The 18,748-nt window shown below is 37.6% G+C and overlaps 1 protein-coding gene across 1 annotated transcript in view; it reads left to right on the forward strand.

Annotated features, from left to right (window-relative positions):
* Nucleotides 1-18,748, forward strand: part of LOC131834545 (SKI family transcriptional corepressor 1-like) — a 223,670-nt gene that overhangs the window by 170,058 nt on the left and 34,864 nt on the right. The window contains exon 4 of the mRNA XM_059179266.1: nt 3,360-3,550. Coding sequence (XP_059035249.1) covers nt 3,360-3,534 — 175 coding nt within the window. The 3' untranslated portion in view covers nt 3,535-3,550. The remainder of the gene's footprint in view (nt 1-3,359; nt 3,551-18,748) is intronic.

Raw genomic sequence — 18,748 nt, forward strand, 5'->3', positions numbered from 1 at the left:
AAGAACAGTGGGAAGGCATTGAAGGTTTTTAAACAAGGGATTGATATTCCACTGTGTAATTTTAAAAGATCACTCTAAATACCCCAAAGAGAAAATATTGGAGGGAAACAAAATGTGAGATGGAAGAAAGAAAAAAAATCTAAGCAGCATTCCAGGCAACAATATCTTAGTGGTGGTGGTGATGGTGGTGGAGCAAGAGAGAGAATTTGGAGGTGATATAAAAAGAAAATGGACAGAGTAGGTAGATTTGAGAACTAGGAAATAAATCAAAAGGGCTTGATGATCAAATCCTGGGGCTGGAGGAGAAAAGAAGAATCAAATCTACTCTGAGTCTGTTTTAAAATGTTAAAGATCTTGAGTTTTGGCTTCTCCAACTGATGTTGATGGTGCTATTAAAAAAAAAAAATAGGGAAACTAGAGGAATGCTGTTCTTGAGAGAAAGGTTTTTATGGATTTGGTTATGCATGGATTCAGTTTGCAGAGCCTTCAAGACATCCAAGTTGAGATGTCATCTAGTCAGAAATAAAAGTCTGGAGATAAAGAGGGGAAAATATGTTAAGCTAAAGATTTGAGAGTCATAAAGAAATGATAGCATCATATATCTTGGTGAGTGCTCTTATTAGTACATACAGTGAAAAATAAAGTAGTTTACAGTAGGGTTCTCTCACTATGAATTAGAAAAATCTGGAAATGTATCATGGGGAAGAGGGCTTTATCTCCTTAAAGAAAGAATAGAAATAAGAGAGAAGTAGATATGTTTGAAATGGCAGAGCCACAAAAAAATATATTGCAAAGTTCTTTTTGGTTGTGCGTAACAGGGGATACCAACCCAGATTGGCTTAGTAATAATAATTTTTTAAGAAGAGTCTATAAATTCACACATAGCTAAGAAGTTCATAGTATTCTACCCACAAGCAAAACTCTGTCCAGGGGTGAAACAACATGCTCTGACCCAGCTCCTTTTTTTCTATTTCTCAGCTATTTCTTTGGTGTCGATTTAAGTTCCAGCAAGTTCTCTCATGATCCCAAGATGGTTGCCAGTAGTTCCAAATGTTCCATGATCACATGTTTATGTCCAGCAAGAAAAGTGAAAGTTGTTTTTTACATAATAGGTCAAAGAAGACATCAGAATGGAGATCATTAACCTCTTAAGGTCATGTGCTTATTCCCAATATTGTTGGTAAAGATTGAGATACATAGATTATATTAAGCTGCTTAGGGTGTACCTTTGCAGTGAAGACATATTCTTCTACTGAACCATGTGGAGTGTTAGGGAAGGAAGATAGGAAATCTAGAAGAATCTATATTTTACTATTAATTTTATCTATATTATGGGGAGACTTAAATGCCATTTAAAGGAGCTTGGACTTAATCCAGTAGACCAAAAAGAGCTCTTAGATTTTGAATGGAAGATGGATCTGAACAAATGTTTTAAGGAGCTAAATCTTAACTTATAGGACATCCTGTAATGTTTAAGAATAAAAAAGAAGAGGTGAATCTGTTAAAGAGTCTACAGCAATAGTCTAAGAAAGAGATAGTAAAAGCTCAGACTGCGACTGAGTAAGAAATGTTGATGAAAAGAAGTAATGAACTGTTGGATGAAACAGTATTTCAAACAAAGAATCCATAGGACATCACAAGGTAATGAGAATGAATTTTTTAATGGAATTTCAAACTCTTCCACTGCGATTTCAACTAGTGTGATAGCTTTGGCCCTGAAGCAAAGATGAGATCTTTTTATTATCCATGATACTGGACCTCTTCCTCCAAACCCAGCTCTAGACTAGGCTTTCCATTTCATTTTGGTCTAATTAGTTACCATCATCCTGTGACCCACTGTTCCCCACACGTACAGCTTTCCTAGAAGTAAAAAAGGAGGCAACTTCCAGCCTTAACCAGCCTAATGAAGGCTGTCCTTGACTCCACAGAATGAGAACTTGCAGATAATCATGTAAAAAGATAGATACCACTTCCATTATAGCAGTGGCATTTACTTTTTAACAAATGTTTTTTTTCAACACTTTGTCAAGCAATGATTCTGTTAGCAAGCAACGGAAAACCCAGTATTGTAAAACAAATAGAATTTCAGAAGAAACAGTAGTGTGGGTTCAGCTGCTCATCAACAGAAGACTTAGATCTTTGCATTTTTCTGGGCTTTCATTGTGTTTACATCATGATGGTAAGATGACTGCTCCGCCTTCAAATATCACAACCTTATCATTCAGGGCAAGCAGTTACGTGAAACAGAGAGGAGGGACAGGAATCTCTCATCAGTAAAGCAAAATTTTTTTTATTTAAATTCAGTTAGCTAACATTAGTCATTAGTTTCAGCTGTAGAGTTCAGGAAACATGCATTGGTGCATATACCACCAATGCATGTTTCCTCCTTATGCCTATCCCCCAGTTACCCCATCCCTCCACCCACTTCCTCCCCAGCAGCCCTCGGTTTGTTTCCTATAGTTAAGAATCTTAATTCTTAGCAGTAGGGGGACTGGAAAAGTGAGCATTTTATTTGATTTTCTGTTCTCTATTTGTGAAATATAGCAAGAAGGAAGAAAGTTGGGAAGGGTGTCTGGGTGGCCAAACATTAATGTCTTCTATGAAAAACTTGTTTTGTAGTGTACTCTATGCTTACATGTGTATTACGCTCTTGTCCCTGCGTATTTGACTTTGTATTTATCTGTATATGTCGCTTTCTCTACTCTTTAGGAGAATATTTGCACTGTCAATTACCAGTTTTAAAACGAGATGTTTTAGTCTCTTTTTCCATTAGCCCCTACCAATGTCTGCTTAACTTATTCAGCAAACTGCTAGAATTTTGGTTTCCCTGAGGAGGCAATACATATTGACGAGAAAGATATTATTTTTGTTTATGTCTAATTATCCTGGCAAGCATTACGCATGAGAGAAAATATAGCAAAAGTACCAGATGATTCCATTGGGATTTTGTAAAAGTATCGTCGCATTTTATCTTTTATGGGGGTGGGAGAGAGGCTCACGTGAGGATGTATTTCCAAGAGAACTTATCAACCTTGACTTAGAAAGAAATTCAGCACCAAAGTCTAGCATCGGCATATCAAAAATAAAATTGGTAATAACACTTGATGCAATGTTTAGAAGAAATAGTCAATTAAAGCCACGTGAATTCAACCGGCGTCCTCTGCAGGCAGTAGCATCATGCAATTCTGCCTTCACAATGACGTGAAATTTTAAATGACAACTGTGCTAAATCAGGGAGCAGCAAACCCAGGCCAAGTTTAAATTTAGTAACACTGCCAGTTTACTGAAAATAACCTTCTCCATAGCAGATTCTCTATGAATTTCAGGTGACTGACTACTTATGTTTCTTTTCTGTTCAGAGATAATCAGGTGCCCAGAGGCTCCGGTATTGGTGTCTTACCTTCTCCATGGCGTTTCTGGTGTCTTCTTCTGGGGTCTCGTTGGCCAACCTTGAAATACGTGGAAATTAGAGAATCCACTGCATATAGTCTTCTTGGAAATTTCCATCGTATCTGCTCAGAACTTTCTGAATAAACATACAGATTTGAAGGTAAGTGAATTTTGGAAGGAAATCACATTGCTATGTACCCCTAATTATATCAAAAGTGAATATTTAATATATTTTATAAAATATACAAAAGTTAAAAGCAGTTACTGAATATGGGGAAAATAGCCATCTATGTATAGTTCCGCAGCAACAAGGGAAAATAAAATGTAAACTGTAAAAGTTGTTACATCTCATATCAGTGTAATTATAAGCAGGGTTCAGTGGTAAACTTTGATAACTGATCATCAGTTTCACACAAAAAGTCATGGTAATCGCAGTGGCTTTCAAATAGTAATGTGAGTGATAGTCACATGGTTGGGGGAGAGGGTCTGTAAAATTCTGATTTCCTGGGCGTATTTCGCAGAGAGTTAGATGCACTGCACCTCAGATGTGACCCAGCAACCTGCATTTTATTTACGCACCCCAAAGGATCGTGATGAAAGTGGGTTTGGTCCTTTGGGAAATGCTGAAGTTGACATTCAAAACGATATACTTCTAATTGTCCAAACTTTATACTAACTGGGGTTTTATGTTTGTTTCCTTCAGCTACAAGAATAAATAAGGAAGGCACATTTAGCACAGAGGTGCTAAATTAGTGCTCCTTTTTTGATCCCCCAAACTGAAGTTCGTGCTCTCTGTACAGCTTTTTCAAGTTCAGTGTGATGGGCTAAGTCCCAGGAGTCCCTGTCTTGCTTTCAGAGTGAGCGTGTGCCCATTGCGGTCTTGAGCTGGTTCTCTATTTTCTGTAATGTTTTAATTTATTCCGATGTTTATACTTATTGGATCAATTCTAAGAACTTTCTAAGAAGACAGAAATAATGAGCGAATTACCAGGGTTGGCTAAGCATTTTTTCATGTTTGAAGTTATTTTTTTTCTTTTTTTCTTCATTTGGAAAACTCCGCATTAGATTTTCAAGAGAACAAATCTGCTTAACACACCATTAGCTACTCATTGTCCTTTGCGGATAAAAACTTCTAAATCATGTGATATCTTTATAGCAGGTTATATGCACATTTCTTGAATATCACCTTATTATATTTCCTTATCTCATTTAGCAATTTCATCGTTATTATGTGCAGTTTAAAGTTTATGTAAAGTTTGCTTTTTTGCTCCAGTGGTAAAAGTGATTAGTAGAGGCAGATGCAGAACTGAAATTGTGATGGTTCCTTAAAGGTACAACATGATCCTATTTCTTAGTGAAGAGTTATATTTTTAATTAAAATCCTCCGATTGAATTTCAGGCTAATAGACAGTTTTTGTGTGCATGTGTTCATATTGTAAAGGGTTTCTTGTCAATAAAATATCAAATGGCAAAAATAAATCCTTAATAAAAAAAAAAAAAGTATATCCCCATAGTGGCAATTAGCTACACATATTAGTTATTAGTATTACACAAATAAAATGAATATAGACATGCATAAAACAAGGTAGCACTTTCTTCAAGTAATCTAGAAAATTACAGAATTAGATTAGCTGTAACAATGAATTTTCACATCCATTTGTTGTCAGTATTGTTCTCAATAGGCAATGCTCTCACTGCCACATCTAATGATAAAATCCTAAAATTTGTAGCACCCAAACTGTAAAATCCTCAAGTAGGTACCATACAAGTTTATGATTCAAAGAAGTTCTCAAGTAAGATTTAATAAAGCTGTTAGTGCAAATCTTCTGTAATACTTTTATTTCAGAGAAACATAGAAAAATCCTCTTCTGCCTTTTTTTTTCTTTTCCTTTTTCCTTTGCAGAGGAGCAGGTGGAAAGAGAATGAAATAGTGTCCTCAAGTGAGTCACATTCATTATCACAGGCATATTTTTCTGAAGTTGTGACTCCCTAAAGAAAACTTACTGTGCAGTTTCAGGGAACCTGAGTGAGACAGGCTCCATACTCAGGAGGCAAATATACAACAAAAGAATAAATTATAGAAACTTTGTTAAAGAATAGAAGCATAAAGTTTTAGAGCAGAAATGGACCATTAAGTTCTTCCTAGTCTGGTCCCCTCATATATAATCACATGTTTTTCTCTTGCAAGCTTGCTGCGTAAAAGGTTAATACAAAGAGCAGTCAACATCTGTCTGGCAAGGTGTGACTCTTTAACAAGGCAAACCTAGCAAATGTTTTTCAATAATAATTTTTTGGGTAAGGAAGGCCAGAAAGAAATTGTCATCCAAGATGAAGGTTGAAGAAGTAAAGAGAGTACCTGAGTTCTTATTAATATAATTCAACTTAAAATCGTTAATTACTTTTATTGTCAGTAGATAATCTTTCATGTCACTAATCTAAAAATGAAAACACCCAAGTTAGGTCTACTTTAGGTTTTGGGTTTTTTTTTTTTAATTTATTTTTAAATTATTTTCAACATAACAGTATTCATTATTTTTGCACCACACCCAGTTCTCCATGCAATCCGTGCCCTCTATAATACCCACCACCTGGTACCCCTACCTCCCACCGCCCCCCGCCACTTCAAACCCCTCAGATTGTTTTTCAGAGTCCATAGTCTCTCATGGTTCACCTCCCCTTTGGTCAGCTTTATATGGAACTCTGATATCAAAGGAGGAAAAGAGCTAAAGTCAGATACAGCTTTAGAACAGTAGAGCCATCTGGGGCCATTTCGTACAGGAGAAAGATTTACTGTGTAACAATCTCTGGAGAGTGTTAGCGTTATTATGAAACAGTATAATAATGATATTTGTGAGATACCTGAAAAGATTAAAATGTGTTTATTGTTCTCAATTTAAGAAGTTGCTAAGTCATTAAAATTTATGTAGTAAAAGTATAATTATTGATGTGGGTGAAATACTCATAATACACTGTAAATGAAAGCAACAAGTTACAGACCATGTTTTGATGTAGTCCCATTTTTATTAAAAAAGCACCAGATGTATTGGAAAAAAATTGGAATGATATATAGCAAAACACTATTAATGGTTATGTTCAACTGATAAATTATATTTGATTCTTACTGCTTTTCAGGGTATGTAAAACTTTTTCTAAATTATGTATTATTAATGTAATTTTAAAATATTTTTCAAGGGTTGGGAAAATATTCAGTTATCTGGGAAATTTACTTTTATAGAACTATAAGGTAGTCCTGATAACCTTTGTTTAAAATAGCCATAAAGCAAAGCCCTTGCATCTTGTAGTTTAAACTGATTTAAATGTGAGGATAGTACTTCCAATAAGAGAAAATGATTCTTAGATATAACTCTTCATTTGTAGATATTGCAAGACACTAAAATTTTCAAGTTTCTCTCTTCATTAAATACTGGTAACTTCCAATTATGACAATTAATTCCTTGGAATTATCCTTTATTTCATCTATCAGATAATTCCAATGTGCTTTCAAGAAGTTTTCCGCTATAATAGCTTTCTCCATTTAGAGGATAATTTTATATGTTTGGTTGCATTAGTGTTAATACGTCTTTGTTCTTTAAATCTCCAGTGTAACATACGGTTAGTCTCACCATTATTACCACCAGCTGCAGTTGGCCTATGATTTTGTTCATTCTGTCTGAATCCAAAGTAATTAGCTCTTTAGTTTAATGACAATATTTGTTAATGGGTTTTTAGGGCCAAATTCTGCTGTTAGAGAGTGGGTGGTGTATTTGAAGATAGAATCTGGCCCTTATGTTTTAAGCATAAACTGTGTAATTTGATTTCAAAATGATGGTTTAGAGAGTTTGGTGAAAGAAAACTAAATCTACATTTATCTGAAGTTCCTCAATTTCAAGAAACAGAAAATGAAAGTGACAATTTATGTAATTATGTAATGTAAATGAACAATAAACCCACTGAAAATTCTCTAGTACAGCTATCCTGCATGAGTCACTCCATACATAGTTAGAATGAGACATGAAATAATAATTTTCAACCAGACATTAGGTAGATTTTTGTATGTCATGGGACGTACATTAAATTCTTTAGGTGAAATGAAACAATTTTGATCATTGTATCTTTTTTAGCTTTATTGAGAGATAATTGATTTATAACATTATATCCATTTAAGGTATACAACATGATGATTTGGTATACATATATACTGCAAAATGATTACCACAGTAAGATTAGTTAACATATCCATCAGCTCACATAAGAGAGAAGAACTTAAATGTTCTCACCACACACAAAAATTGATCATTGTATTTTTGGAGGAGTTGGTGAAAGGAAAAGAGCCCTTGCCTGGCATTCTCTGGGGTTCAAGGTCAGGCTCAGCTTCCTGGCAATGGCATGACCTTGGAGAACTCTCTCTACCTTTCCTTGGGCTTCAGTTTCTTCATCCTAAAATAAGACCTTTGCAGTAGATGATCCCAGAGGTCCCTTTTTTCTCTGAAAGGATTACTCTAACTTGCTTTATTTTTTTTAAGAAGTTTTTTTTTTTTTAATTTAATTTTATTTATTTATTTGAAAGAGAGAGAGAAAGAGCTCAAGCAGGGGAAGCAACAGAGGGAGAGGGAGAAGCAAGCTCCCTGCTGTGCTAGGAGCCTGATGTGGGGCTTGATCCCAGGACCCCGAGATCATGACCTGAGGTGAAGGCAGATGCTTAACCCACTGAGTCACCCAGGCCCCCTATAACTTGCTTTTTAAAAGATCACTTGGGTACGGCACAAGGAGGAGGGCAAGGAAGATGTAATTCATTACTGAGTAACAAATCATTGAGTCTACTAAAAAGGCTTTTTGGAGACATTTTGGCCTTTAGAACTCTCCTTCAATGACTTGGTACTTTTAGCCTAGATTGGGAATTTATGTGGCAGGGACGACAAGCTGCTCCTTTGGAAGTTCTCAAGGAGACCAATTTTCACAAAAGTTACAAAAAGAAACAAAACTCACCTGGTTACAGTTGAGATATCTAACAATGAAATAAAATACCTTGGAAGATCATGAATTTACTGTCATCATAGGAAAGAAGTGGGTCCCAAGGCATATATGACCAGCCAAATTACCATTCAAGTGTAAAAGCAAATATTCTGAGCATAGAGGAACTCAGGAACTGCTCTTATCAGTGAGCCCTCCTGGGGACCACAGTTGGAGGACAGAGTCCATCAAACCAATAGGTGACTGCAGAATAACTAATCCAATCATGAGCATTAAACCTATGTCACCGTAAAACTAAATCTGAAATACGTATGTCGATGAGGGGGACAGAGCATACAAGTATAACGTCCTACAGAACTAAAGCAACCAACAAAAATTAGGAGGGTGCAACATGCAAGTTGGTGCATGCAATAAGTTGGCTTATTGCTTTATTCTCGATATCTAGGCATCAGTGGATATCCTTTAAACCTGACAAATCAAGTTATAGAAGTATTTAAGAGTCCAAAAAAAAAAAAAAAAAGACACTGAGAAGTCATGCTGTTGTCCAACACCAGGCCAAAAAGAATGGGGAGAAGAAAGAAGACAAGAACTTCTCTGTACTCCTCATAGGGAATGAAAAATATTCTAAAGATGTAGAAGATCAAGGTTATTACATAAAGTTACAAACTCCGTATGTTGGTTATTATGTGAACTTACAAAGTTATAAATTAGAAGAAAATATGCACCCTATTAAATATGCTCAAGAAACTATATATAAATATTAAATAAGGCAAACAGACCATATAATGATTGTCAAAACCTTTAACAGAACACGTAAAATCTTATGAAAAAATATCCTGTCATATCCTTCATATTAATACATGGAATACATTTATTTCTTTCAAAGAAATTATTATTTTCAATTAGATCACAGTACAGAACTAAATTCTCAGCTTGCATACAAGGATGGGTCCAAAACAAAGTTATTCAAAATTTGAAAATGAAGGTAGGCAAAAGCAATCTAAAGACATTACGAGTTAGAATCTTAGTATGAGAAAAGGCGAAACTTAGAAGACCCTGGCTGGCTCAGTGAGTAAAGAATGTGACTCTTGGGCTTGTGGGTTCAAACTCCATGTTGGGTTTAGAGATTACTGAAACACAAAATCTTTGAAAAAAATATTTAGAAAAGCCAAAGTGAAATTTAGGGCCAAAAAGCATTAATTAAGACAAAAGAGGAACTTTGTAGTGAATGATCATATAATGAACATATAGAATTGCAAATAAATAATAGTTTTCAGGGCTACCATAGGAGTTTGTTCAGCAAATAGCCCTAACTTCTAAAAACATCCCAAGAAGTAGCTGTTGTCCACATTTTAGGTGTTGGACTAAGTCCACAAAGTCATCTTCTCTGTTATAAGCAAAACACTTGCATTGAAATTTAGTTTCAAGAGAAAATATATTTTTTAACGATTTTATTTATTTATTTGACAGACAGAAATCACAAGTAGGCAGAGAGGCAGGCAGAGAGAGAGAGGGGGAAGCAGGCTCCCTGCTGAGCAGAGAGCCCGATGCGGGGCTCGATCCCAGGACCCTGAGACCATGACCTGAGCCGAAGGCAGTGGCTTAACCCACTGAGCCACCCAGGTGCCCAAAGAGAAAATATTTCCATGTCAAAGACAAAACCACCTATTAACCAAAAATCAAGTACTTGCTTATGACAATAATTTTTTCATTATCAACGTAAGGGAGTTTCAAGTTGCTTATCTTTGGGAGACAAACAAACCAACTGTAGCTCCCACTAAGACTGTACATGTGTACATTAAACTTACTTGATTTGAAGAACAGTGGACTGTTCCTCTTCCTCTAGCCCCCAACAGGTATTCTTTTTTTTTTTTTTTTTTTTAAAGATTTTATTTATTTGTCAGAGAGAGGGAGAGCGGGCGAGCACAGGCAGACAGAATGGCAGGCAGAGGCAGAGGGAGAAGCAGGCTCCCTGCCGAGCAAGGAGCCCAATGTGGGACTCGATCCCAGGACTCTGGGATCATGACATGAGCCGAAGGCAGCTGCTTAACCAACTGAGCCACCCAGGCGTCCCCCCAACAGGTATTCTTAACAGCAGGATATAATTTCAGAGTTTTTGCCATCGAGAGGTTCCTGCTGAGCAAAAATTTTCATTCCATTTAGGAACGCAGATTGTAACAGTTTCCCATCCTCCTCGAAGCAGGTTTCCTGCCCTCGTTCTGCAGACTCCTGAGTCCAGTAGGGCACGTCTGGGTAACTCCAGTTCCAGGTTAACACGGCCTCCAAGCATCGTCCCAGCAACACAACTTAGTTACCATGCAAAGCCGCTTAGCCTCACAAGTGAAATGGAATACAGTTAAATAGCTTTTCTAATGCAATCCCTATTTATATTAAATGCAGAGTGGTTTATGATGGCAAACTTTGTAGAGCATGAAAAATTATATGGGGGGAAAAAAAGCTTATTTTTTTCTGACCTAAAATTGTGAAGAAATGTCATATATGCTAGCAGGTGACACTCCTATTAAAATAAAAAGAGAAAAACACTCAAAAATAAAAATGTAATACAGTGGCCTTTACGATATATTAGTTCAGCAAAAGGATTTAAATGAAATGATTATATTTCAGCAGACCATTTTATTCCTAAAGAGCAGAGTTTTTTTTTTCTAATTTACATAAATTTTCTCCAGTTTAATTTCTTTCTCTCCTACTAAGCCTCAACTATGTGGGCCAAATTTTTTTTACTTTTGTTTGAGAAAGTAAAGATTGCTCAGTTCTCGTCTTTGGTCTGCTGATATCAGAATAACCACCTCTGTAATAAATGCAAGTTGAACTATGGAAACAAGTTGAACTATGGAAACCACACATTACTAAGGTATTGGTCTTCTCCTTTGAATAAGAACATTCTAGATGGCAGTTCCATCAAGTTGGCTAAAACCAAACAGAGGAGAGGAGTGTCTGAGCCGGTATTTTACAACCACAAACTGTCCTACCTCCATGCTTGTGCCCAGGTACTTCTACTCTTTGTACTCTTTGTTCTTCTTTCGTGAGTAAGATATATAAACACCAAGCCATGACCGCTGTATTTTCCTCGTGTCTGGTCAACACTGCCAAGTTTAAGGATTGATTTTTTTATAACAAGGGAAGTAAATGTCCAGCCAAGCCCAGTATGAAATTTAGAAACTACACTTGCTTGGAAAGTATTTGTTTTTTAAGCATAGTACAGTGATTCCAGTGAGAAGGATGCCCTGTAGCTGGACAGGTTATAATCCAGTGCAAACTTCATTTCTTTTTCCATTCAAAGAGTCTTTGGTTAATGACTACTAAGTACCAGGCTGTTTTAGGACTTAAGATGCAGTAGTGAACAAAATGTGGCATTTTGGGAGACGGGGGACATGCAGACAACACTAATGAATTGTAACAAGTAAGTGAATTATGTCATAGTATATGGACTCCCCACAAAGGCCTGAAAGGAAGAAAAGAAAAGGTAAAACAGGCAGGGGGGTAATGACAGAACAGAGGGCATGGCAGTGGGACCACATCTGATACTTCTGTATTAGGACCAGCTCTTCAGGAGATGTTTCTCTATGTTCAGTCTGGCTGACTTAAAATCAGAGTATGTGGATCAGACTTGGAGGGTAGAATCATTCTTCGATGACTCTTCCAAAGGTTCTTACATTAATGACAAGCCTCCATGCGTTGGCACTCACACGTAAGAGCTTTACCTTAGAGTTTAGCCAAACTAAAGCAGTCAACCTTGTGCGTTACCTAAGTGTTAGCACTGGAGTTCTTTGCCCCGGTTTTGTTACGGGCGATCTAATCAATAAATGCCCTCCAAGTAATGCCGTGGAATTTCCAGGGTTCAAATGATGAAGAATACAAAATGACATTAAATTTAATTTTTTTGTCTTTTGTCCTGAAAGCTTATGATTTATGGAGTGACTTTAAATTATGGTATCACTGTAACCGTAATTCTTGTCAGGGATGTTAAGCAATGCCACATTAGTTCAAAAAGATCCAAACATCAGGTAAAAATATATTAACTTTTAGAATTAATCTGGATTTTTGGAAATATCTAGTTATGGACACTTGAGATAAGATTCTTACTTGAGTCTCAGAAAAATGAGGATCGAACTCTAAATTTGAGTGCATATTTAAATGAAATAATCTATATGGGTGCCTGAGTGGCTTGGTCAGTTAAGAATTTGCCTGTGGCTCAGGTCATGATCCTGGGGTCCTGGAATCGAGTCCTGCATTGGGCTCCCTACTCAGAGGGGAATCTGCATCTCCCTCTGCCTTTCCTCCAACCCCCCAACTTGTACCCTTACTCTCTCTCTCTGTCTTAAATAAATAAAAATCTTAAAAATAAATAAATTAATAAAAATGTCAAAAATTAAAGAAATAACCTATAGTCATTTTTCATTTATTCATATTGTGATCCCACTTGAAGAATTATTTTCATGTTGATTCTCATATTCTATCAGTGCTAACTACCAGTGCTCTTGCATCACAGCCTGTATGAGCTGGAAGGGATCCCAGAAATTGTATTCCACCTGCTTACACTTTGCAGGTGTGGAAACGGAGTCCCAAAGAGGGACTTCATTTGTGCGGGCTAGATGGTATGTCTAGGAAGCCAGTTAGCTGGAGAACGGGGATCAGAATCCTTTCTTTAAAATCCAAATGAAGTATGTTTCCAGGTACATCGCTCTACCTGAGATTTTCCAGTGGTTATTACTAAAATAATGTTTCCTTTAAAATAAGGAACACTGACCAACCATACCTTTGAATTCCACAAAGTCATCTTACCTGTAAGTGTGCCTGAGCTTCCAGAATGGCCTCCTATATTTGATAACCCCTATACCACTACCAGAGGTGACTTTAAAAAAAATTAGAGTAATCTTTAGAGAGTTTTTCTTTAAAAAAAATAAGTGAAATTATTTATGAAGTCTTGAAATTACTTACCTATTCATCAGTATATAAAGCACAAATGAAATACAACTGTATTATTTTTCAGTGAATTGTGGAAGGAGAAAGTTATAAATAGTAAAATGCTGAGTTTAGAAAACAGTATAAGTAGCATCTGGGCCCTAGGTCCCTTGGTGTCTCTAGGAAATGATACAGAGTCATGTGCAAACTCTATGAACCCTCAGAAGGGAAAAATTATGTAACTGATTGGAAAATAATTCCAGTAGATTTAATAGAGCAGGGCGGCAGTATATTCAAAACACAACAAAAAAGCATTAAAAATTCTTTCTGTTAAGCCCAGGGAGTTTCATATGAAAAAAAAATATATTAAACAATTAAAGCAGTATCAGTTAATTTTCTAAGACAGCTTCTACTTTAAGCATTATAATACATCTTAAAATGCTGTCCATTTGGTTCTTGTAAGTTGATTCTAAATTTGCTTGAAATGAAAGATATAACCATGGTTTTATATAATGACAAAATTGGGGTTTCTCAAGGCACAGAATAGAGTTTTCATAGGCATTTCCAGGCATATCATTTATTAAACCGATATAATTTAAATCTTAAGTAAATTAAAAAGTATGTAAAGCAGTAGGTACAAGGATCTAAATGATTGATGATGATGATTATGAAAAACAGCTGTAAATACCTAGGGTCCAGCAGGCTTAATGAGTACTTGTGAACTTATCAAGGTTTTGATGGTTTTGTCTGATAGAGAATGAAGTTAACTGTACAGTTTACCCAGTTTTTACTTGTTACTGTACACTTGTAAATCCCCTAAGACTAAAAAGCTAAAATCTGGATCTTCTATCTGTTCTGATATTCAGAACACAATTCAGTTAAAGTCTTCTCTAATAGGTAAAGTTAATTGGAAATTATAATTTAAAACTACATCTGGTTCTTATTAATGTGACGGCTGATTATTAGTATTCGAGCATTAAGCCTTTTAGACTAATTGTTTAATATTTTCAACAATGACAGAAAAGGATGTTTAAGAAAACACAAAGCTAATATATTTCAGATTACCAAAGAGGGAGGAAACTGAAAATAACTGATTTATGCTTATTTTTGATTGATTGGATTCATTTTGTCTGAAGCCTTTACTGATGTCCTTGGAAATGTCTATCCCTTTTTTCCTCTCCCCCTTCCATGAATATTTATGTGATTTAGAAGGCTCCACGTTTTTTGCATATTATTTTCCCAAAGGAATGTGGTTTTTTTTTTTTTTCCATTTTTAATCACTTCTTAGATGAATTGTTCTCTGATAACCAAAGGAGTTAGTGAACCAGCTTTCCCTTCTATGTAAGCCTAGGTGATCAGAGTGTCTTAGTTTGCCTCTTAAGGTGAATAAAATTGAATGCACCTTTGCCTTTCATTGTCTTTTGACACATTATGTAAATTGGTAAAAATAAAGTAATATGATTGAAAGTAAGGTTTGACAGACAATATCATGTAATATAATATTCAAATACTTAGAAGCTAGAAATAGTGCCTCAAGGCACCACATTTATTGTGAATGAGCATTTGCATTTACACATTTTCGTCTAGAGTTCAGACTTGCATAATAAATCACTTACTGTGGAAAGTAGAATTGTTTTCCACAGGGTAACAAAGAAATACCGAATGCAGTTTCCTCCCACAAAGAGCTTTCAATCTAACTGGGGAAGTAAAAACACAGAGGCAAAAGAAGGAAGTCAGATTACACCAAATTAATAATAATTAGGAATTCTATATGGATTGAGATGGCCATTATAAATTCTCTTTCTGTATTTTATATGTAAATAGTTCGGTGCATACAAAAACTTATGCCCAAAGTTGCATTCATGTGTATTTCCTAGTGATTTGAACTCAACACAGGCAAGTTAGGTGTTCATTCCGAACAGGGATCAAATAATGTCATCTCAGGACGCCTGGGTGGCTCAGTTGGTTAAGCAGCTGCCTTCGGCTCAGGTCATGATCCCAGCGTCCTCGGATCGAGTCCCACATCGGGCTCCTTGCTCAGCAGGGAGCCTGCCTCTCCCTCTGCCTCTGCCTCTGCCTGCCTTTCTGTCTGCCTGTGCTCGCCCGCTCTCCCTCTCTCTCTCTCTCTGATAAATAAATAAAATCTTTTAAAAATAATAATAATGTCATCTCAGGCTAGGCCTAATCAAGGTATCCGTTTCCCATTTCTTCATGGTGTTCTGTGTGAATCCCAGCTCACTCCCAGCACATCAGGAGATGACATCATTCTTTCAAAACTTAATACCTATTGAAAGACTCCAAACGCTTTCAACCAAGCTTTCCTCTTTTCCAAAAGTATCAAAATTTTCAACACTGGGGTTTCGAGTATTATTTCTTTTCTGAAGGAAATTATTCAAACCAATATCTACCTGAGTGAATGTCAAGGACATTTGTCACTGAAGCTAGAGCTGCTTACTTATTCAGGTAATAAAATGAATATATTCTTTCTGATTTTGTTTTCCACCTTGGCATTGAAAACCATCTCATTTTAACTGGGGGTGGGGTGGGGGTTTTCCCATGTTGTCCCTGGTGAGTGGCGGGAGCCATCCCTGAGTGGATTAAGAATATGGGAACTCTGGAATCAGACTGCCGAAATTTAAATCCCTAGTTCTGCTACTCACTCTCTGTATGACCTTGGACACCTTCAGTTTGCTAAGTCCCAATTTCCTCTATGTAAAGTGCAGATGGTAATGTTGCCAGTATCAGAGAACGACTGAGGCTAAAGGGGATGAGTCATGGAAGTACTGCGTAAGGCTCGATCGCTATAAACTAGTCACATTTCTACTATCCCACATGGTTTCTCGTCTCAAAAATAAAATCTTGAAATGCAGCACTTTGAACCCTGACCGCTCCTTCATTTTCATTGTTTCCCTAAACTTGGAAATGAAGAAACTATATATAACTTTATATCATCCTACAGCTGTCTACATATTATGTACATATATATATAAGCATCCAGGAATTGTGAAAAGATTCCGTAAGATTGTTTAATGGGATATTTTTGCTCTCAGGATAGTGGTTGCTTTAAATCTGCAGCTTTGGAGCAGGATTTAAATGGCAACTCAATGACTTTGTCATCATAACCACATAAAAGGTCTGGCAAGATGCGTAAATACGGGCATATGGGCATGGTTGGCAAGCCCTTTGAGTTGAAATCGAACCCACCCAACAAGTTGTTTCATCAGACGGTGCCTGGAAATGTTTGCTTGTGCTGCATGGCGGTTGGCTTTCCAGCAAAGCCCGTGAGTGGTGAATGTGCGCCGTCAGACGAGTGTGGGGCAGGAGACTGTGTCCCTCCAGATTGTTGAGCAGCTGGAGTGAGTCATGCTTAACTGACACGTGACAGCTGTCCATCAGCTTTTAATCATGAGAAAAGCTTGGTGACGCGGCAGCTGCCTTCAGCACCGGAGAACCAAAAGAGAAATCCAACTGCCTGAAGTACCATAGCTTCCCCCCTCACCCACCACTGCTAGGGGAGGGCAGCAGTGGGAGAGGGCTTTCACTGACTCAGGAATCTCTCTCTGGCTAAAAAACGGCACGGAATCCAGGGAAGGAGCTCTTGGGAGCACTGCACTTTCTTTCCTTTTTTTTCATTTTCGTTTCATTTCCTTTCCCTTTCCCTTTCCCTTTCCTTTCCTTCTTTTTCTTTCATCTTTTCTTAAAATGGAGGATGTTTCTTTTCTCTGCTTCTGGACGCCCCTGAAGTTTTTCTGGGCCTGTTAAAGAGTTCATCAGTGACCACGTTGCTGAATAGACTAGCCTGTGTGCACACATTAGCCTGTTCTCGAGCTCCCTGTTTGTAGATCATGAGACAAAGGATATGATGAGATGGGGGGCTATCCCTGTGTCTACTGTCGGGTAGATATGCTGAGGAGTGGTACCTTCCTTTTAGCAAAGATTAAATGTATCAGTGGAATGCCTCCTGATCAACATCGGTGAAGGTTTGCTTACAATTTGGGGCCCACAGAGTGTGGGGGAAAAAAAATTGACAGTCTGCATCATAACCAGAGGATGCTGGTTTTATTTGTGCCTCATTGCACTGGGCTGTACCAGACATTGTGAAGAGACCACGGCAAGTTAACAAGTCGCATGGCTGCATGCGTGATTTGATTTACTCCAGGGTCTAGCCAGTGCATTCAGCTTTATTTGTTAACCTAGCAGAACATTATTTATTAATGAGTTCTTCATGCTTTATTAAGCCTAATGTCAAAACACCTCTGTGGGACCCTACTAGGCATGTTTTCCCTTTGTGCTAAGACCTTCCAAAGAAAAATGAAAAATTATGCAGCAATGCTCCGGTTAAAACTCAACAGATATCAGTTCAATTTCTCTTGAACCTGTCAGAAGCTATTTCTGGATCTTTGTGAAAGATCTGAAGCTAATGCAGGGTAGAACTGAAATTAAGGAATTTCAGCTGTCAGTAATTAGAGTCCCTTCAAAACAAAGCAAAGCTTCTGTGGCCTCAGGAGATGAGTGGACTCTTTGGCAGGCAGAAGCTAACAAGTGCAGTGGGTTGGTGGGGGGTGGGGGGTGGACACAGATCCAGTCTCTACAGTACTAATGAGAAAGTGTCAATTTGGACAGATACCACAATAATTTGAAACAAAGTGAAATAACGGCGTATCTGAGTCATAAGGGAAATGGGCACGATTCTGAAATATGCTAGGACTCTTGCAGTAGGAACTGGTAGAAAAGGAGAAGAAGCCTTCATGACCAAGGAGGGCAACCATAGGGTATGACAGCATGGAAAAAAAAAGCACTGACTTGTCAGCTTAGCCTTGTCGTGGTTTCTTTCTTTTTTTTTTTTTTTTAAAGATTTTATTTATTTATTTGACAGAGATCACAAGTAGGCAGAGAGGCAGGCAGAGAGAGAGAGAGGAGGAAGCAGGCTCCCTGCTGAGCAGAGCGCCCGATGTGGGGCTCGATCCCAGGACCCTGAGACCATGACCTAAGCCGAAAGCAGAGGCTTTAACCCACTGAGCCACCCAGGAGCTCCCTTGTCGTGGTTTCTTAGAGGAGTGGTCACAGTAGAGCCAGATAGGTTATCATACTCAGGAAATCCAGGGAGCTGGAGATAGCAAAGAGTAGGTGAGTTGTGGTATCATGGTATGGGGCTTCAAGGACATACTGTCAGTCACTTGTAGGGAGAACCAGATAAGAAGCCAGCTGGGATTCAGGGTTCCAGGCAGGAAGATTGGTGTTCTCTGTCCTGAGTCTCTTAACAGAAAGCTACAGGACAGAAACCCAGTTGTTAAGAGAGGCAGGGAGGAAGTACTTGAGCTCAGTGATCTGTGCACAGTACAAAGGGCAGATGAGGTCTGTTTTTCGTGAATTCCGACAACAGTTTTGCTAGATGCTGAGACTGAAGCTGCATCTACCCTTCCGGCTGGCCACCAGGGATCCCTGTGCCATGATGAGCTCCAGT

This window comes from Mustela lutreola, chromosome 6, assembly GCF_030435805.1.
Source record: "Mustela lutreola isolate mMusLut2 chromosome 6, mMusLut2.pri, whole genome shotgun sequence".
NCBI classification, from domain to species: Eukaryota; Metazoa; Chordata; class Mammalia; order Carnivora; family Mustelidae; genus Mustela; species Mustela lutreola.